Source organism: Talpa occidentalis, unplaced genomic scaffold (genome assembly GCF_014898055.3).
Source record: "Talpa occidentalis isolate TD23 unplaced genomic scaffold, MPIMG_talOcc4v2.1 talOcc4.7, whole genome shotgun sequence".
Lineage (NCBI taxonomy): Eukaryota > Metazoa > Chordata > Mammalia > Eulipotyphla > Talpidae > Talpa > Talpa occidentalis.
In genome coordinates, this window is record NW_023605083.1 from 115,435,229 (window position 1) to 115,455,434 (window position 20,206).

Sequence of the window (20,206 nt, forward strand, 5' to 3'; positions counted from 1 at the left end):
CAACACTGACATCCTGGATTTGAGTTCTTGTGTAAATGTGTACACACACACGCCCTTCTCCAGGGCACCCAAGTCCCTGGCAGAAGAGGACAGATGAAGGAGAGAGAGGGGAGCATGGACCATTGGCTCACCGAAAGGCGGCCGAAGGGCAGCATCCAGGCCAGCTCGGCTCAGCTGACCGTGGCCACGGAAACACCACTTTCAGAGGCTGAGTCTCAAAGCCCAGGACTGGGAAGAGTAGCCAGCCTTGGCACCCAGCCCAGGCCTGAGCCCCGGGCGCTGAGCGCTTATCACAAATCAGGTCTCTCCCTGACTTCATCACACTCTTTGCAGTTGTACCTGGTGTTTAAAAGTAGCAAGCCTCAAGGAACAGTCCCAGAGAGCTCTCATCAGATTAGGGGGTATGTGGGAACGCAGGGAGGGACTTTATCAAGAGGAGGGTGGAGGACAGATTATCTCTCCCTACAGAAGCCTCGCCTTATTAGCCAGGGCTAGGAAAGGCATCTCCTCCGCATACCCTAGATCGGATGCCCCAGTCACTTTCACCTCTATCTGTTAGTCCCCTCAGAGGCCTCAGTTTATCCTCTCAGAACACAGAGAGCTCAAGTGACCTGTCCAAGTTTGCACAGCTCGTCTGGGAGACAACAGATTTGAACGCTGGCAGTCTGGCTCTTGGGTCATCTCTGGGAACAGCTTCACCTTCTCTAGTCTAGGACAAAGGTAAGGATGGGACTTCCATTCAAAGACAACCAGGCATTGGGCTATGAAGGCCACCTCCACAAAGGACAATGGAAAGAGAAAGAATGGTTAAAAGTTCCTGGGGTGCTAACCCAGAGCAGATAAATGAGGATTGCAATCTGAAGAATGAAAGGTAGGTTTGAACCCTTCAGTTTGACTGGTTAAACCCTCCCAAACGTAACTGCCCTGCCCTCCTCTCCTCAAAGGTGGGATTTACTGCTCCAGGCAGGCAGGGAGGGAAGGCGGGAGGAGATAACCCATCTCACAGGCCAGAGGCTTGGTGCCTGGTTCCAGGGGAGGAGTGATGGTAAAGCACTTACTGCTGTGTAAAAGCTTCTTTGGGAATTCTGGCCAGGGGTGATGCGAGCTAACCAGGCGCCCATGAAATAATAATCCCACTCGCTAGCCTCAGTCATCCAAGTCCTGGCCGGCTCCCCATCTTTCATCCCAAACGCTTAAAGGGATTTCACTGTTGGCAGACTGAAAACAAGGGAGCCCCCGGTATCACAATGATTCTGGTTCATTCCAAGCTGCTGCTGGAAATGGGAGTCCCAGGTCTCTGGGCCTGACAGCTGGTTCTCAGCTCTCCTCCCACCCTTAAGAGCCGGCTTCCCCACCTGGCCAGAAGCGTGGGCACAGACCCCTTGGGCTGGGACCAGTTAAGATGACTCACCAAAGGGTGTGGGAGATTCTGGGCAGAACACCCAGGGGCCTTCGTCCTCCTCCAATCCACACAAGTGCTTCTGAGGACACTCTGCCCCAACCCCCTACTAGGTGAGAATTCTGTCTCACCCAACTTCCATAGTGGGATTAGGGTACCCATGAGGAGAGGGGGGTGTTCAGGCCCAGTTTAAGCTTAGAAACCCAATTCCCAAATTCCCAGCTCCCAAATAGATCTTCTAAGAGGGGTTAGGAGGCAAAGGAGATTGAGGTTGGCTTCTTCACTTTGCCCCATCCCAAAGGGTGAAATTGGGGGGCAGGGGAATTTCCTGCACAGCTGGGAAAAGAAAAGGCCAGTGGCATTGGAAAGCCTGAGGTCTGGGTTCATTTCCGGCTCCTGCTCACAACCCAAATCTTCCCTTTCCCTTGGCCTCTGGATCACCAGCCTCAGGATCCAGCCCTGTGGTTCCTGGCCCCTCCCTGTCCCAATATTCAGGGTTCCCAAGAGGCTGGCTACCCACACCCCATCCCCCATGCGCTTCTGCACGTGCTCATGGGTTAATATCCCACAAAACCCACACACACCTCTTCAGAGGAGGGGTAGGAGGACTCCCTTAGACAGCCCTTCCAGGCCAGTGGGAGCAGGAGAGAGTGGGAGATAGGCAAGAAGAGGAAGAGGATGGAAGGGGGGAGGCTGAGGCCGCAGGAAGGCCTGAGATGCAGGAAGCAGCTGGGAGTTGGGGGGGGGGGGGGAGGCTTTGTGCCTGAGTTGTTCCCTGGGTCCTAGGGTCCACAATGTTCATCGTTTTCTGGGCTCTGTGGACTGAGGCGGTGCATCTGGACCTGTTTTGGGCTAGAGACTGGATGTCTACCCCCCAGGCCATGGCAGCTGGGGAGGGCGAGACAGAGAGGGCAACTCCAGACCCCTTTTCTGTGTGGGGGCAGTGGGACCATCAAAACAACTGTCCTGGTCGCCAGGACAGGGGGCATATAGGTCATTGCCACCCCTAAGCCCTCTTCCCCATTGGCATTTGGTGGCCAGGGTCCTTTTGGTCAGAGACCCAAGCTAGAGCCTTCTTGGGTGAAAGTTTGTCCCCAGGTCTCCAGAATTCCTCCCCCAAAATGGCTTCTTGTTTGAGAGGCAAGAGGGCCCTGGCAGGGGACCAAAGCCTGGGATTCCACCCGCCTTCCAGCCTGGGTGCAGAACAAGCATGGGGCAGGTCACCCTCTTCAGATCTGCAAGGGGCAGCTACAGACTGCCACCTGGGAGGGGACAGCTGGCCCCTTTCTCCATTCCTCCGCAGCCTCCTCTGTAAGACCAGCAACACTGGGCCAAGGTTTCACTTCAGGTGGGTCCAAAATTACTTTATGGGAAAAATTTTCAAAGCCGTTTCCGGGGCACAGTGTGTGCCGCTCTGCTTCATAAAGTTTGGGGAAAGGCCCAGACATCTGATTTTTTTTTTTTTTAAGCTCCCCATGATTTTGATGATGGCCTTAAACCACACCAGGGAACCCTATGGATCTTGAAGGAAATAACCCTTTGCTCCTTCCCACTGATCTCCCTTCACATTTAGGGTGCAGAGGGACCCCCCCACCCACAACCCGCACTGAGACCACTGTGGCTGGATGGCTTCCCCCAATACACAGTCGGGGTGCGGTTCTGCGGGCTGTGATCAGCCACAGTCAGAGGTGGGGACAGAAGGGCCGCAGCGCGCCGGGCAGGGCCGGGGTCGGCGGAAGGCTGCCGGCGAGGGCCCGGCAGGGGCAGGGACACCTTCAGACGGAGGGAAGGGGAGGGATCACAGGCTCTGGCCCCGGAAATCCGATCCCTTTAGGACCCAGAGGTGCCAGTCCCCCAGCGGCGGCGGCGAGAAGGGCAGCCGCTCGGTCCCCGGCAGCCGCGGCTCGGGCAGAGCCAGAGAAAGACCGAGGCTCGGGGCGCGGGGGGAGGGAGGGAGGGAGGGAGGCGCGGCGCGCAGCGGCGGGGTCCGCGGAGAGCCCCGGGTGCCGGGATGCCGGGCCCGCTGAGAGCCGAGGCCCCGGGCCGGGGCGGGGGCCGCCCGGGCTGCCAGCCCCGCTGACACCGCCTCGGACGATGTGAGCCGGCGCCTCCGCGCTGCTTCTCGGGCTGGGCGCGCGGCGCCGCCGGCCCCGGACGCCGTTTTTCGATTTGGGTGGGGGCGACCGCCGCGGGCGGCCGGGGCTCGGGGCGGGGGGCGGGGGGCGGCCGTCTCCGGCAGCCTGACTGGGGGAGGCGACCCACACAGGGCACTCGTGGGTTTTTTGTTGGCTTTTTTTTTTTTAATTTTTTTAAAGCGGGGTTATCTGTTTTGGGCAGCTGATTTTTTTTGGGGGGGAGCCTAAAAGGGCCCTTCGGGGGTTTCTTTTTTCGGGGGGGCGGGGGCGGTGGTCCCGACTTGGCGAGCCGCCTGTTGGAGGGGGGGAGCGGGAAGCCCGGGGATGCGAACCCGGCTCCCCCCATCATGATGAAGACGGAGCCGCGGGGGCCCGGGGGTCCCCTCCGGAGCGCCTCCCCGCACCGCAGCGCCTACGAGGCGGGCATCCAGGCGCTGAAGCCGCGGACGCGCCCGGGCCGGACGAGGCACCCAAGGCGGCCCACCACAAGAAATATGGCTCCAACGTCCACCGCATCAAAAGTATGTTCCTGCAGATGGGCACCCCGGCGGGGCCGCCGGGCGAGGCGGGCGGCGGCGCGGGCCCCACCGAGGCCCTGCGGGCGCCCGAGCGCGGCGTGCGCCTGTCGCTGCCGCGGGCCAGCAGCCTCAACGAGAACGTGGACCACAGCGCCCTGCTCAAGCTGGGCACCAGCGTGTCCGAGCGCGTGAGCCGCTTCGACTCCAAGCCCGCGCCCTCGGCGCAGCCCGCGCCGCCGCCGCACGCGCCGTCGCGGCTGCAGGAGACGCGCAAGCTCTTCGAACGGAGCGTCCCGGCGGCCGCGGGCGGCGACAAGGAGGCCGCGGCGCGGCGGCTGCTGAGGCAGGAGCGCGCCGGCCTGCAGGACCGGAAGCTGGACGTCGTGGTGCGCTTCAATGGCAGCACCGAGGCGCTGGACAAGCTGGACGCCGACGCCGTGTCGCCGACGGTCAGCCAGCTCAGCGCCGTCTTCGAGAAGGCCGACTCGAGGACCGGCCTCCACCGCGGGCCCGGGCTGCCCAGGGCCGCGGCCGCCGGGGCGCCCCAGGTCAACTCGAAGCTGGTCAGTAAGCGGTCCCGGGTGTTCCAGCCGCCGCCGCCGCCGCCCGCCCCGTCGGGGGACGCCCCAGCGGAGAAGGAGCGTGGCCCCGGAGGGCAGCAGCCCCCGCAGCACCGAGTGGCCCCCGCCCGGCCGCCCCCAAGCCCCGGGAGGTGCGCAAGATTAAGCCGGTGGAGGTGGAGGAGAGCGGGGAGTCGGAGGCCGAGGCCGCGCCCGGGGAGGTGATCCAGGCGGAGGTGACGGTCCACGCGGCCCTGGAGAATGGCAGCGCCCTGGCAACCCCAGCCAGCCCTGCGCCCGAGGAGCCCAAGGCCCAGGTGGCCCCTGAGGAGGAGGCAGCGCCCGAGAGAGGGGTGGGGAATGGCCGGGCCCCGGACCTGGCCCCCGAGGAGGCGGATGAGTCCAGGAAGGAGGACTTCTCGGAGGCGGACTTGGTGGACGTGAGCGCCTACAGTGGGCTTGGGGAGGACTCCGGGGGCAGCGCCCTGGAGGAGGACGACGAGGACGAAGAGGATGGGGAGCCCCCCTACGAGCCCGAGTCGGGGTGCGTGGAGATCCCAGGGCTCTCCGAGGAAGAGGACCCGGCCCCGAGCCGGAAGATCCATTTCAGCACAGCGCCCATCCAAGTGAGTGCGCCCCGCCGCCCCCCGCCGCCCCTGCAGCGCATGCTGTCGCCCCCGCCCTGCCTGCCGGCTCTGGCAGGCTGAGTCAGCCCCTGCCACCCAGCCCCCTTCCCAGAAGTTACCACCCTGGGGGGGCGTGGGGGAGTTCCAGCTGTTTGTCAGAGGGGGACGTTTTTCAGGCCCAGCGTGGCCTGCCCTGACCTGTCCTCAGGTTCCTCTGCCGCCGCTGCCCCGCCCCCGGGAACCCTGGCGGCTCCGCTCCCACAGGGGTGCTGGGGCACCTGCTTTCCTTTCCTCTCCCAGACATTCCTTCCTCCAGAGGCTCCCAGAGGCTGGGGCTTGGGTGGTAGGAAGATGTGGGGGGGTGGGGGGGGAGGGTGTCCTCAGGACAGCCTCCTCACATTCTCCCTACTCCACTCTAGGAGGGAGGGGGTCGGGGGTGCTCTGACACACTCCCTGCTCTCCTGGTTGGGAGCTAGAGAGGGGAGGGAGGGAGGAGCTGGAACTTCCCAAAATCAAGGTGTGGGAGACGGCAACCCTTCCTTACCCAGTCTGGAGCCCCCACCCCAAATTTGCAGAAGTGAAAGAGGGAAGGAGAAGAGTGAGCTGGCCTCGGGCCATGTGACTGGGGGTGGGGGAAAGTCCTGGTGCTGGGGACGCTGGGGTCTGTGGTAGGCCGGCTCCCACTGGCTAGAGGTGCTGGGTTCCACAAGGACACACACTTGGGGGCGACAGACTAGGTCTACAGCAGGGCCTGGAGGAGGAGGTGGGGCTGGGATACCCCCCAGGGTGCCTGGCAGGGACCTGCCTGGCTATGCTCTTGGCTACTCAACAGGGCAGACTCCCAGGGTCTTGGCAGGCCACAGGTGCACTGGCCACATTTGCTGGGTGCCCTGACGGCACCCTGGGGGATGGGAGCTTCCCCTTTTGGGGGGGGTCTTGGTGTGACCCACCCGCACATGACTCTTGGTGATAGATTTGTGGGTTGTGCCAGTGCCCTGAGAGTCTCAGAGCAGTGTTACAGTTGGAAGAGGAGGTGAGAGGGACATCCCCTGAGAGTTAAGAACCACAGTCCGCACCACCAGCCCCTACCACCAGCACCTTCCATTCTTGCCTGGCACATGTAGCTTAGAGAGCCCAGGCTGACCATGGAGTGTCCAGGCTCTTGGACTTCCTTGGCCTGGACCCTGCCCAGCCTTTACCCCTTCCCAGCCAACCCCTCAGCTGTTTGCCAGCAGTTTCCATGACTACTGCGGGGACTGAAGCTGCCCAAGTTTCCTCTCACCCACCCCCAGTATCTTCACGTCTGTCCCTCTTCCACCTCCCGCCCCAGCAAGGGGCCTGAAATGTGCTACTCCCCTCCCATGACAGCCCCTCGCTGGCTGTGACCTTCGGAGTCCTTTCCTGTCCCCTCGCCCCCTCTGAAGGCTGTGGGACCCTAGAAGGAAGTGAGGTTTCAGAATTTTCTTGGGACACTCTGGAAGGGGATGGGGAGTCAGGACCCCACCCCCAAACACACACACTTAGGCACCACCGCCACCAGTTCTCCACGCAGCCCGATCCCTTCAGAGGTGGAGTTTGGTCTTTTAGTCCTTGGCCTCTGACTGTCTATATTTGACACCTTACCCTGATTTTTGGGTAAAAAATAGCACCTGATTTGGAGCAGTGCTCCCCAACTCCCTGGTGACCTGCTCACCGGTGGTGTGTGGTGCTGCCTTCTCAAGTCTGACTTTTGACCTTGTGGGGATTTCCGCCTCTCACGCTGGGCTTCCCGGGCCCAGTTTTCCCTCTCCCTGCCCCCATCCCTGCATGGACACAAGGCCAGGGGCTTGTGCCCTGCAGATGACCCAGTTGTTGCCTTTATGGAGTTTCCACTAGGAATACAGCCCAATTCCAGATGGTCATCTGGGGCTGGGGCATTGGGTGCTGGACTCTCTCTTATGGGCTAGGCACATGATGGTGGGAATGTGAGGGGGGGGGGCGGTCTGGGGCCTCTCAGCTGGAGGCCTGGGTTTCCTGCAGCGGGCAGGATTTGTAAGGCTGAGAAGAGAGGGGAGGGCAAAGCCCTGGAGGCACTGAGGGTGGTTTAGAGGTCATGTGCATCTGTGGGTGTCTGTGTGTGCATGCACACACAAGGGGGAACCCTACTGCTGGAGCAGAGGGTGAGGGTCAAGGAACCCAGAACAAAAGTGGGCCAAACCGTTTGCTGAACCCATGGCAGTTCCTGTCCCAGGCCTGGGGCTGGTGTGCCAGGGCCTGCCCGCGAGCACCCAGATGGATGCGGTCTCATCCCACGCCACCACTGGCAGGTGACCTTGGGTCACAGAGCTGATGTCTTGCACCAAGCAGACTGGGTGGCCCGGCCCTCCAGGGGACTTAGGCCACTGCCAGCTATTGCCCACGGCTGCTATAAGAGCCTGAGTTTTAGTTTCTCTGATGCTGTAAAATTGAGGGCAGTGAGTTAAGTGGCCACACAGGCCCCTCCCAGCTGTGCTTCTAATTCTGTGAACCCCCCACCGAGGGAGTGAGCCTCTGTGGGGGGAGGGGACTGGGGATGACACTGAGCTAGCCCAAACAAAGCCTGGGACTTGAGTGTTGCTGCTGCCCACTGCCCTCTGGGTGCCCATGGAGCCTGCTCCTGGAGAAGACGGCCCTGCCAGGGGCCTCTGAGGAGATGGGCCCATTCTGGCTCCTCAGGCCGCAGGCCCAGCCATTTGATAGAGCTGCTCCCACCCTTCCTCGCCCCCGCTTGGCTCCAAGTGGTGCCAGCCTGTCGCTGCAGGCAATGAAGCATGAACACGTCATGGTACCCCAAATGGTGCTCATTAACCTCCCACCGAGGCCACCCTTGCTTGGGCCCAGAATTAGGCCCTTTTACAGAACCCCTGCCCTACCTGCTCTGTTCTTTAGAATAGGGTTGGGCAGGGGGATTCTCTTTATTGCTGAGAACAGAACGTGGGGACAAGGCAGGGCTACCTTTGGGCCTCTAGAAGCTGGGTTCACTAGGGATAGTGCTGGAGCCGCTGCCACTTCCCTGATCTTGCTGTCACCAGAGTCCTGGGCAACAGCCTCAAGCTGGGCCTCTTCATGCATGGGAATAAGGGGTGTACCTCTGAGCTGTGGTTCTGGAGGCAGACAGGCTTGGCCCTGCAGGTGGGGCAGTGGTTGTTGAGGGAGGGCCTGCCCTTTCTCCCAGGGGGTAGAGGTGGTCCTGCCCCCCTCCCTCGCCCCCCCCAATGTCAAGTTCAGGTCAAACAGGTTCTGGGTGCCCTTCTGCCTCTTTCCATCCCTCTCTCCCCCCTTCTTGTCTGACACCCCACTCCCCCCTCTCTCCCCATCTGGCATCCTCCAGCATCTTCTCCGTTCTTCCTCCCCTCCTCCTCTTCCCCTCTTCCCCCAGCCTGTCCCTCCCTCTCTCCTGCTGTCTGTCTGCATCAGTCTGAGCCCACCCTTGCCCCTGGCTGGCTCTCTAGGTGCTCCCTCTCACTGTCTCTCTGCTGGTCCCCTCTGTTGGTCTCTGGCCTAGAGACCAGGGTTGGTAGTCTGATGATTTCTCCAGGACCCTTCTTTTCCTTCCACAGGGGATTATGCTCCTATCACTTGGGCTACAAAAGAATAACAGTGTAGATTGAGCAAGACTGAGTCCCTTTCTGTCTTGCCCCAGGAGCTTTGGACTAGAATGGCCTTTGCTTCAAACTGGGGTCAGTCACGTGGGGTTGGGGAGGCCTCATCACCTCCAACCTGGGGAAGGCCTGTGGCAGGAGGACACGGCAGTGGGCAGCGGCCCACAGCTCCCCGTGCTGGGGCTGCCCTGGCCCTCAGAGGGCCCCTCTGACCAGCCGCCCCCCCCAGGTGTTCAGCACCTACTCCAATGAGGACTATGATCGCCGCAATGAGGATGTGGACCCCATGGCCGCCTCCGCTGAGTACGAGCTGGAGAAACGTGTGGAGAGGTTGGAGCTGTTCCCTGTGGAGCTGGAGAAGGGTAAGAGGCTGGGGCCAGGGGACGGACTTCCCTCAGGGAGAGTCGTCCACAGGAACGTTCAGCTTCTCCCTCTGACCGGGCCCCAACTCCATCCTTTGCATCACTCCCACCATGATAGTTCTGCTTCAGCTCCCTGGGGCACTGTGGGCTGGTCCTGGCTGTGTGTTGGCCACACGATGATGGGCAAAAACAATCTCCCTCTCTGCAGCGAGATGGACATTGAGGGAACAGCACATCTAAGTCCTTGTGTCTGTAATAGGTGCAGTGCGGTGGGGGGAGGGGGCGGCCTCCATAGCAGCATTTAATGGGGGATGTCACCAGACTTGGGGGGATTCCCCAAGGAAGTAAGCTTGAATTGAGCTCGGAAGAGGAGGAATTCAGGGTAGAATATAGGGAAGAAAGGAGAGGCTTGGCTGGATTTGAGCAGAGGGAGCAGATGTGCAGACAAGGCCTGTAGACCTTGTAAAGGACCATCCTAAGATGCACCGGGAGCCATTACAAGGCTCTAGAAAGTGATTCTAGAAAGGCCACAGCTTCAGGCTGTGATGAGGGGAGAGTCACAAGTAGATGGCGAGAGACTGCAGTGGTGTAGACAGGATGATGGCCGTGCAGGAAGTGGGTGGACTTGAGAGGTCCTTGGGAGGCAGAATGGGCAGGATGTGGGGTATTTGGCTCAGGCAGAGGCTGTGGGGAGGGGAGAGGAATCCATTGTCACCAGACCTGGCAGCCAGTAGATGGTGGTGCCATTCCCTCATCCCCAGCGAGTGGAGGGGGACTTCTGAGTTTGGATGTCAGGCCCCTGAGGCAGGTGGGGAAGCTGTGGAGAGGGCCTTAGCAGAGAAAGGCAGGGGGTTTTGGTCATGGAGGCTGTGAGTATGGATGAAGTTGCTTAGAGAAGAACACCAAACTGGCTATGGCCACCCCACCCTGTCGAGCCACACACTCATAGTCTCCCTCCTAGGCAGGGAGTGACCCAGGAGAATCCTGGTTGGCTTGGCCAACGGGGTGGACAGGACACAGTTGAGGTCCAATTAGAGGATCTCTGTGCATGAGTGTGCATGCAGAGTGAGGGTGAATATGGGGGATCTTTTACTCTGTGCCCTGCAAACCGGGCTGGGGCCTCTTCAGATCTCCCCAGCCCCACCCCTTGGCATCTCACGACTCTCTGCTCCACAGACTCCGAGGGTCTGGGCATCAGCATCATCGGCATGGGGGCTGGAGCAGACATGGGCCTGGAGAAGCTGGGCATCTTTGTCAAGACGGTGACTGAGGGGGGTGCAGCCCATCGGGACGGCAGGTATGCCCGCCCTTCCCCAGCAGCCAGTGTCTATGGGGTGAGATAGATCCATCCCTGTGCGGGGTTCAGGTGTTTGGGGATTACTTCTGCACCAGGTGCTGGCCCAGGACCTCGGGATACGGCAGTAAACAAAACAAATAGGGCCTGTACCCTCAGGGAGCTTGCATTCTAGGGGCCATGGGAGGTGTGGGGGGGTGTGGCATATGGTTTGGAGTGTTCTGGGCTGTGGCAGGGAGAGCAGGGAGTGGGGGTTGTATAGAGGGTGGAGTACTGTCAAGCATTCTTTTTTCATTCAGCAAATACCCAGTCCCTGACCCTGTAGTAGGGCTAACGCCAGGCCCTTGAGGGTCAGTGATGAGGCCTTGCTCCTGGGAAGCCCCAACGGCCTGGGGGAAGCAGAGAAAAGGAAGGTGGCAATCCCCACCCTCTCACTTAGCCTCCTAATTCCAGAGCCAGTCCCATGGTGCTCTGTTGGCAGTTTGCTTGTGTGAATGTGTCCCAGCTCGCGCCTGCTGTGGGGTGTGTGGAGTGAGCTGTTTGTTATTGTATACATGGGCCTTTGTAAAAAAAATAGCCACTTCCTCCATTTCCACATGGAGCGCTGCAGGAGGTGGCACAGGAGGAAGGAGGTGGCCAGGGGTCCCCAACTCCTTCATAGACCACCCCCATTCTCTATTGCGAGGCAAACAAGGGCTTCCCATGCCACAGGGGGCTAGGTCGGTGCCATGCATCTCCATGGGGCAAGGTGACCCTGTGGAGCATTCTGGAGGAAGTCTGCAGGGTCAGGTCTGTGCAGAGGGCTGGTGTCACATGTGCTGCGGGCCCACACTTGTGTGTGTGTGTGTGTGTGTTTGTGGTGATGTGCTCTGTGGATGTCACACTGCTGTCAGGTGTGATGGAGGAGGGGACAAGAATGTGACTGTCACCCAAGTGTGCTCTCACCCTCCTGGGCCTGGAAGCCTGTGTGTTTTGTTGGCCAGGTCGCAATCGTGCAAATGGGCCTGGCTGATATCTGGGCCCCTGGCCTCATGTATTTTATGTCATTAGACAAAGCACCAGGTCCCTAGAGGGACTGAGCCTCGATTTCTGATGGGAGGGTCCAACTTATCCCAGCTCCTCATGACCCCCTAACCAGTGTTGCCTCCCCTAGAATCCAGGTGAACGACCTTCTGGTGGAGGTGGATGGAACGAGTCTGGTGGGAGTGACCCAGAGCTTCGCAGCCTCTGTGCTCCGGAACACCAAGGGCCGCGTGCGGTGAGGTCCCAGAGGGCCGTGGGCGGGGAGTGGGTGCAGGCAGAAGGCTTGGGCCTCATCCATCTCCTGACTTACCTGCTCATACCCAGCTAGGGTTCTGGGAAGCCCAACTTAGTGAGGAATTGCTGAAGGAATTGCTAGGCCTGGATCCCCAGCCCTGTGACCCCTGCCCGCCTTCGCCCCCAATCACTGCTCCTCACAGCACTTAGGCTTCAAGGCTCACTGCACCTCCAAACTGAAACCTCAACTTATTCCCCTTCCTTCTGCATGTCCCAACTCATTCATTGAAGATCCAACATGTTTAGGGAGAGCACCATCAAATTAGGGTCCTACAACTGGGTACTTGATCCCTCCCTCTTAACCAGCCTATAATCTTGGGGGAATTCTCCTCCCTGGCTTGTATATTAAGGGAGTCTATCTCTGGCATAAGATTCAGGGACCACTACCTGCTTCCCCCAAGAGGGGCACTGCCCCCAGGAAAGGGTGGTGGAGAGAATGAAACAGGATGTGGGTGGCCACTGAGAGGAGGGGCTGGTGCCTGGAAGTTCCACTATTTCCTCTCTATCCTAATCTCCAGTGCCCATCATCCCGCCCCTTCCTGAGGCTCAGGGCTTTGGAGTGCACACAAGACACACCTCCAGAGCCCAGCCCTGCTGGCACAGGCCAGTTCCACCATTCCCCTGCCTCATTTTCTCCCTAGTGGTAGGGGAGAGCACTCTACTGGCAGCTCCTGAACGCATGTCCCCTGCTCCCAGCCTGAAGTTCCTCCTCAGAACTGGCCAGGAGGGCTAGTGGACCTTCTGCCACTCCTGGGAAGGAAACCCAATAAGTCCCCGGCTCCTCCATTCATTATTAACATTCTGCAGCCTCTGGACTCAGCCCTCTCATTTCACCTCCCCTGGGAAGGTGTGAGTTTGGAAAGGGGAGGACCAGCAGGGAGGATGGTGGCATTACTCAGCTGAGGACAAAAGCCGGTGATGATGCTGGTGTCCTTGCAGGTTTATGATTGGCCGGGAGCGGCCAGGCGAGCAGAGCGAGGTGGCCCAGCTAATTCAGCAGACCCTGGAGCAGGAGCGATGGCAGCGGGAAATGATGGAGCAGAGATACGCCCAGTATGGGGAGGATGACGAGGAGGTAGGGACCCCTGGACTGGCTGCTAGTTTTGCTGGCCCCTGGTGGCCAAATGAAGCATTACATGCACCCTGTGTCTTTCCCAAGCCCTGTGAAGTCCAGAGTGCAATTCCCTATTTCTGGGGACCCCGGTCTGAGGGAGGCCATGTAGATCCTTCCCTCAAAGAACCTCTAGTCTAGTGGAGAAGTCATACACTGTCTTCAGACACCCTTTCTGTCCTACAATTAAAACACAAGTCCCTCAAAGAGCCCCCGTTCGGAGGGCAGGACGCAGCCACTAACCTCATGGGGCTTGATCCCAGGGAGGAGACAGCCCTAGAACTCAGGACCTGTAGTGTGATGGTGAAAGTACAGGCTGTTTCTCTGGGGGTCCCAGACTTATGGAGGAACTACCTCTCCCTTCAAGGGGCTCCCAGGGGGAGATAAACCATACCTCTGGTGGGGCTCAGTCTAACGAGGACAACATGAATCATGCCCCTGGGTGCTGCCCCTGTGTGAGCTGGGCAGACTGCTGCCCACCTAAGCCCTGGTCATCAGGGCGAGGGAGGCTGGTGTGGCTGGGTACTCAGCCTCCTGTCCCTTTGCAGACCGGAGAATATGCCACTGACGAGGATGAGGAGCTGAGCCCCACATTCCCAGGTGGTGAGATGGCCATTGAGGTGTTCGAGCTGGCGGAGAATGAGGATGCATTGTCCCCTGTGGACATGGAGCCTGAGAAGCTGGTGCATAAGTTCAAGGAGGTGGGAGGAGGAGGGGTTATGGGGGCGGTGAAGGGTCAGGCCAGGCCAGCATCCTATCCTGCAGCCCTGCAGAGCTGAGCACAGCCCTCTGCCCCACAGCTCCAGATCAAGCATGCTGTGACCGAGGCAGAGATACAGCAGCTGAAAAGAAAGGTGAGGCTGTGGGGGGACAACGGTGGGGGGGGGCAAAATCGGGGGGTGCCACCCCCCACCTTCACACCTGTATACAGCAACAACTGTCCACCACCCTCAAGCACAGCTGTTATACTGAGGTGTCTTCCATTCATACAGTCCATGCTTGTCCCCTACATACAAGCCCAGCCACAAATGCAAACCACTCAGAGAGATAGAGACAGACACAAGCCAGCTAGGACCCCCGGCACCTGGGGACACCCTCTCCGCTGACATAACATGGAGATGCTAGATCCCTGCTGCACAAGGTTGCATCCAGGGGCCTTGGCCAGAGGGGACACGCACAGGCATGGCTGTTGCTCAGGACGAGTGTCATAGGAACTTCTGTTCTCACAGAGGTGCTCGTGCTGACACTGCCTGATAGTGACACACATGACACAGATAAAGATACCCAAGCAGACAGGGTGCCACATGCTCCAGGCATGTAGACACACAATCTTCATGTTAAAAATCTGTATGAGCTGGGAGTTCCAGCTTCCAGTATGCTGGGGAGAGACAGGGAGCAGAGAGGCCCTGCAGACACAGTGCCCCCATACACACTCCCAATTGAGTGTGTACACTCCTGGCTATTGGGCTGGGGGCTGTGAGAGGAGCCAGGATTGTTCAAGAAGCTGCAGGAGCAGGGTAGTCATTGGGGCCAGAGCTGCAGTTAGGAGACAGGGCAGGGGTGAGCCTCCCTGGCCTGCTTTACATCTGTCATCTCACTACAAACCCTTGTGAGCTTGGCAAGGAAACTTTCCTCTCAACAATCAGTTCTCAGGCTCAGCAAAGAGGGTGGGGGGCAGTGGGTTCCCTATCTACACGAATCACGCAGACTCTGGCCCTGGTCCCAGGCTGGGGTGTGCTTTGTCTCCTCTGGCCCCTCCAACCCATGCTACTTGTTCCTCTCAGCTGCAAGGCCTAGAGCAGGAGAAGGGGCGTTGGCGGGTGGAGAAGGCCCAGCTGGAGCAGAGTGTGGAAGAGAACAAGGAGCGCATGGAGAAACTGGAGGGCTACTGGGGCGAGGCCCAGAGCTTGTGCCAGGCTGTGGATGAGCACCTTCGGGAGACACAGGCCCAGTACCAGGCACTGGAGCGCAAGTACAGCAAAGCCAAGCGGCTCATCAAAGACTACCAGCAGAAGTACGCTGCAGCCGGGTACTGGGGGGCTGGGCCGGGGAGGACGGAGAGGTCTGGTGGTTGTTGCTCCCCACCCCCAGCTAAGTAAGGAAGAAAGGCGTACGGAAGTTGGAGGGTAGCTGGACAGGGAAAGACTAGGCCCCAGAAGCTTTGAAAAGATCTGGGACCCCTGACAGAGAACAGCTGAGGACAGGGTTGAAGACCCTGAGACACCCTGGATGGAAGCCAGACCACACAATCTTACCCACGTCTGTTCCCCCACCCCAATCCCCAGGGAGATTGAGTTCCTGAAAAAGGAGACAGCCCAGCGTCGGGTTCTGGAGGAGTCAGAGCTGGCTAGGAAGGAGGAGATGGATAAGCTCCTGGACAAGGTAGGCCTGGGGTTGCCCTAGAGGCAGGGCCCTCTGGAGAGCAGCAGTCTGCCTCCATGGAGCACCCCCTCTGTGGACCCTGAAGTGGGGTGGGGATCATGCTACTGACCTAGGGGGGCAGCAGGGGCAGGATGCTGCCATTGTGCCCAGGCCTGATCTCCTTTCCCCTTTGTGTTCTAGATCTCAGAGCTGGAAGGAAACCTGCAAACACTGAGGAACTCCAATTCTACTTAACAGGAATCATTCCTGGACAGACAATAACGAATACCCTCCCATTGTCCTCCCTCCCCTGTCCTCAATACCCCACCCCACTCTCTACCAGCCTGGGGACAGGTGCCCCGACTCCCCCACCCCTCCACCCCACCTCCCCCAGCTTCAGGGACCAGTGGGCCCATACACAGGCCCCCTTTAGGTGGCCCAGGCAGACAGAGGTGGCTGGAAGGATGGCCTCCTCGCCCTAGGGGCTGAAGCAGAGGCAGGCCAAGGGATGCCGAGGGCTGGCCTGGGTGGTGGATGGACAAAAGGACCTGCAGACCAAACTGCCAGACTTTACAACCTCCAGCCTTTGTCTCTGGACTGGAATGGGGCTGGGGGCTCTCCCAGCATCTCACCACTTGGAGGCTGCTCCCTGCCCATGGGGCTTCTGGGTGGCCCCTGGGCCTCTTGACTTGAGATTCTACCTTCTTGGCCCTTCCCCTGCCCCCATCATTGTGCTGTCTGTTGCGTTCTCACCCTCCTGCTGGGAGGGGCTGCCTCCACACCTCCTCCCTCACCTGTCCCCGTCCCAGGAGGGATGGAGTCCACCCCAGAGCCTAGAGGCAGGGCCTGACCCTGCACTGATTTCTCATGTGTCCTTGGGGAAAGGGGGAGCAAGAGCAGGAAAGGGGGAGAATCCAGAACACTTGGTCCCCACCTCCCCCTTTCTTGGGGCAGCAGCCCTCAAGCTCTCCCTGTGCCTCCCCGTCCCCAGGTGCCAAATAGCCATAACCTCTTCCTGAAACTGTTCTAGGGCCTCTCTAGGGTCCAGGTCTCCTGGTCAAGCCTGGGAATGCCAGGGGTGAAAGGAGGTCAGCTTAGGGTGCCTGGCGGCAGAGACCCTGGTCTTCAGCCAGGGGCACATTACTTACCGGAAAGCCAGGCCCTGCCCTGCCCTGCCTGCCCAGGGCCACACCTGGAAGCCTTGTACTAACATCGCAGAGATTCAGCCTCACCCCACTCCACCCCTACTGTTTTCCATTGTTTTGACTGGAGGGCAGAATTTTACTACTAACCTTTTTGGAGACCAGGGCCGCCTTGCTGGCAGCCTGCTTTCTAAGTGAAATCGACTCCGTTTCCCCACTTGAACCCCAAATTGGGGCTTGGACCAAGGGAAGTGAGACCCCCAAACCCCCAGGTCTCTCCACTTTCAGAATCCATCTCATTTTGCCCCCCTGCCTCATGCCCCTGCCCCAGCCTGGGGTTTTTGTTCATTTTTTAAAAACAGACAACCCCTGTCCCGTCCGTTTAGGCTTCTCTTCGTCCCCTGTAAATAGACCGTGCCATTGATCAGTATTTCCTGCCCTCCCCGCCCCACTCCTGCCCCCCGTCGTGCCCCACCCTAGGAAGAGCAGGCTGCCTCGGCTCGCCCGGCCCGCGCACTTCACCTCCGCCGCCCGGGCAGGCGGGGGCGGGGCCTGGGGGCGGGTCCGGACGGGGCACTTCCGGTTTCTCGGACCAATGGCTGCCCCCGCCCCGCCCCCGCAGGACCGCGTCTCTGTATATAATATATATATGTATGTATTGTTCCCGGTTTTGTACGGACCATGCCCTCTGTCAGGTCGTCCCCATAAAAGCAGCCCCCAGAGCCTCGCTGCCTGGTTTCTTGATTCGGGGGGAGGGGCAGGGATGCCAGCGCTGCCTCCGACACTGAGGATCTTGTCCACTCCTGGTTTCAGCAAAATTGCTCTCCACCACCACTGTCCCCATCAGCACTTACGTTTTTTTAGCCAGTCCTCCTGGGAAGGACTGAGGTTTCTAGAGTGTTACTCACGCCCACTGAATATCTCTTTTTACAAGACCTCTGATGGGATCCATGGACTGGGGTAGCTGCGGTAAGGTGAACCCATACCTTCCCTCCCCTGAGAAGTCGTCAGATCAGGGTACCCCGAGTCCGTACTCTGAGGGATCTTGTGTGAGGTAATTGAAGACTCAAAGGTTACCTGGGACTGGAAGGTGAAATGTCAGAGCAGTTCTGTCTTCAGGGTTCTAGAGAATACCTCTGGGGCAGCCTGAGAGGCCTTAGGTGGTCCTAGCCCTAAGCTCTGGACCAGCAGGTCTGCTTGCTAACTCACCTGCTCTAATAGAGTGGGTCTTCTGAGTTCACATGCTAGGATTCAGGGACCGGCTTTGGTGAAGTGCCAGGGATGGGTGTGAGGCCCCAGGTTGTGGCTGTCCCCAGCACCAGCCTTTCCTTTTTCTGTGTACATATTTGAGAACCTAAGCACAAAGCACTTGGATTCCATGACCTGGCCCCCATGGGGAGACATTCCCCTTTGGCTTAAAAAACAGAACTCCCAATATTAGGTCCTTCAAGGTCACCCAAGATGAGTAGCCTCTCATGATGAGTAGAAACTAAATCCCTTAGTTTCTAAGGGAGCAACTAACTTGTGGATGATTCTGTCATATAAGTCTCAAGTCAAATTCTGGCTTCTCATAGCTTCCAACCAAAAACCCTAGTTCTCCACTTCAGGGCCACATAGGACCTGTTTAAGCCTGAGGGTCATCTGGAAGCTTGGGGATGGCGACCATATCTCTCAAGACAGTTTCTCCAAGTGGATCATCCCTGTAATACCCTGAGGTCCCTGGAAATGCTGAAGACAGATCCAGGTGGCTGAACCCCAGGATCAGAGACCACCAAACCACAAGGTCACAGGTCATGGCTCCAGAATTAGAGGTCACAGGAAGCCTAGCCAAGAAGTACAGTGGCTGGGCCTTGCAAGGAGGGAAGGCAGACATGGAGGGTCATGGTGAGGGATTCTGCTGGTCTGACAGGGGTTAAGTATTCAGGACAGGGCCCAGCTGCCCATCTGTCCTGTGGATTCGATGGGGTGCCTTCACATTGTTCTAAAAGGTGGGCCAAGTAATTGCTCATGTCTCAGTGTGTTGTGTGACTTTGGGTGTTGTGTGAGGTATGGTGACGGTTTCTCAGGCTTAGTATGCGACTCACCCAGGACACTGTCCATGTTTGGGGCTGTGTCTAGGGGGATGGGCAGACTTCTGTGAGGCTTGTCACAGCTCTGCCCTGTCACCTGCTCAGTTCTTAGGAGTTTGAGTGTGTGTGCTACAACCCCAACATTTGCCATAAGGCAGTAAAATCAGATAAGGGGGCTTCTCAACTCTCAGAAGCTTAGGCATCACTGGGAACAGGGGGTTCTCCAAGTCCTTTGGCCTGACAGACACCCACAGAACCTGCCCCCCAGCACTGACATTTCATACCCATTCCTTTGGGATCTACAGGGGTTATATAATCAATCCCCCCAACTCCAGCCCCCTACTCAAATCTTACCAGAACTTCACAAGTCACATCCTCTTTTTAAAAAACCCAGACAAAGCCTAAACTGTCACCCAGAGAACTGAAAACTCACACAGATCTTAGATACCTTCAGCCCCCAAAGGTTATTAGTTCTGTTTTCATTTACGGTCTGGCCACCATCCTGGCTTCAATGTGCCACCTCCCCTGTTCCCTTGGAGACCTGTGACTGCAGAGACTCCAATCAGGGAGCTCAAAGTCTACACTGCACACCTTCCCCCTCAGCTCTGAGCTCCTTTGGCCATCCTTACCCCTTGCTCTTGAACTAACTATTCTCATTCTTCTAAGTCTCCATTTTCTTGTCTTAAAATAGGGGAAATAGCAACAACTAACTCCTGCCTTTATTGTGAGGGTGATAAGAAATAATCTAAAAAAAATGCTTAGTACAGTGCCTGGCACCTCCTAAGTCACAGAAGTGTGGTGGTTAGTTGTTGATTATTACATTATCTTCCCCGGCTGGCCTGCAACCCCCTCCAGCTGACCAGGTCCAAGTCTGATCTCATCCAGCCCCATCCCTGCCGGCTCCACCTCCGGGGCTCCAGACATCAAGCCAAGACCTGCAGTCATCCCAGACCCCTCCTTCTTCCTCAGCGTCCAGCTGTCCCCAAGTCCTGTCAATCTCTTCAATTCTACTTTCTGAGCCATTCACAACTTGATCTGTAACCTTCATGCCCACAGCCATCATCTGTCAACAGCCATGAGGGGTCTTCCTGCCTTCAAGCTGCCCTCTCCAGCCAACTGGCCACAAGAGGAACCTAGGGGATCTTCCAAGACCACAAATCTTATTCTCCCCTCCTCTTACACCCTCCTCTATAGCACTGAGGCTGAAATGCAAGCACTCCCTCCACCCACACCCCAGAGGGGACACACACACACACACACACACACACACACACTCACCTCAAAGTGTGTGGATTACTTGGCCCACCTTTTAGAACAATGTGAAGGCACCCCATTCCTCTCTTGCCCACTCACCCCAAAGTCCCTCTAGCACCTCTTCCCGTTTACAGGAGTGGTCAGCACACCACCTCCTCCAGGAAACCTCCTGGATCTCCTCCACTCCATCAGCTGGCCCCAATGCGGGGCCAGCCGCCTCTCCCTGTGCTGAGACGTCCTCTGTGAACCAGGAACCCCAGCACCAGGGCTGCGAGGGCCTTTCCACCGGCCTGGCCTCCGCCAGCACTTGGAGCCCCGACGTCCCGGCTGGGGTCAGCTCTGGTCCCCGCGGCCCCCGCCTGGGCACACCAGACCGCCGGGCGGACCGCGGCTCAGTGAATGACTCAGGGGCGCGCGCGGACCTCGCGGGGGTGGCGG

At 58.7% G+C, this 20,206-nt stretch overlaps 1 protein-coding gene across 1 annotated transcript; it reads left to right on the top strand.

The window, feature by feature from the left end:
• Positions 1-3,813: 3,813 nt before the first annotated feature.
• Positions 3,814-17,169, top strand: PPP1R9B (protein phosphatase 1 regulatory subunit 9B). The gene is given in 12 exon segments (XM_037494042.1): positions 3,814-3,975; positions 3,978-4,751; positions 4,754-5,238; positions 9,088-9,220; positions 10,397-10,517; positions 11,668-11,772; positions 12,771-12,906; positions 13,491-13,643; positions 13,743-13,796; positions 14,727-14,956; positions 15,228-15,324; positions 15,505-17,169. Coding segments are annotated over 12 exon segments (2,436 nt in total). The 5' UTR covers positions 3,814-3,881; the 3' UTR covers positions 15,559-17,169.
• The last annotated feature ends 3,037 nt before the right edge of the window (positions 17,170-20,206 follow it).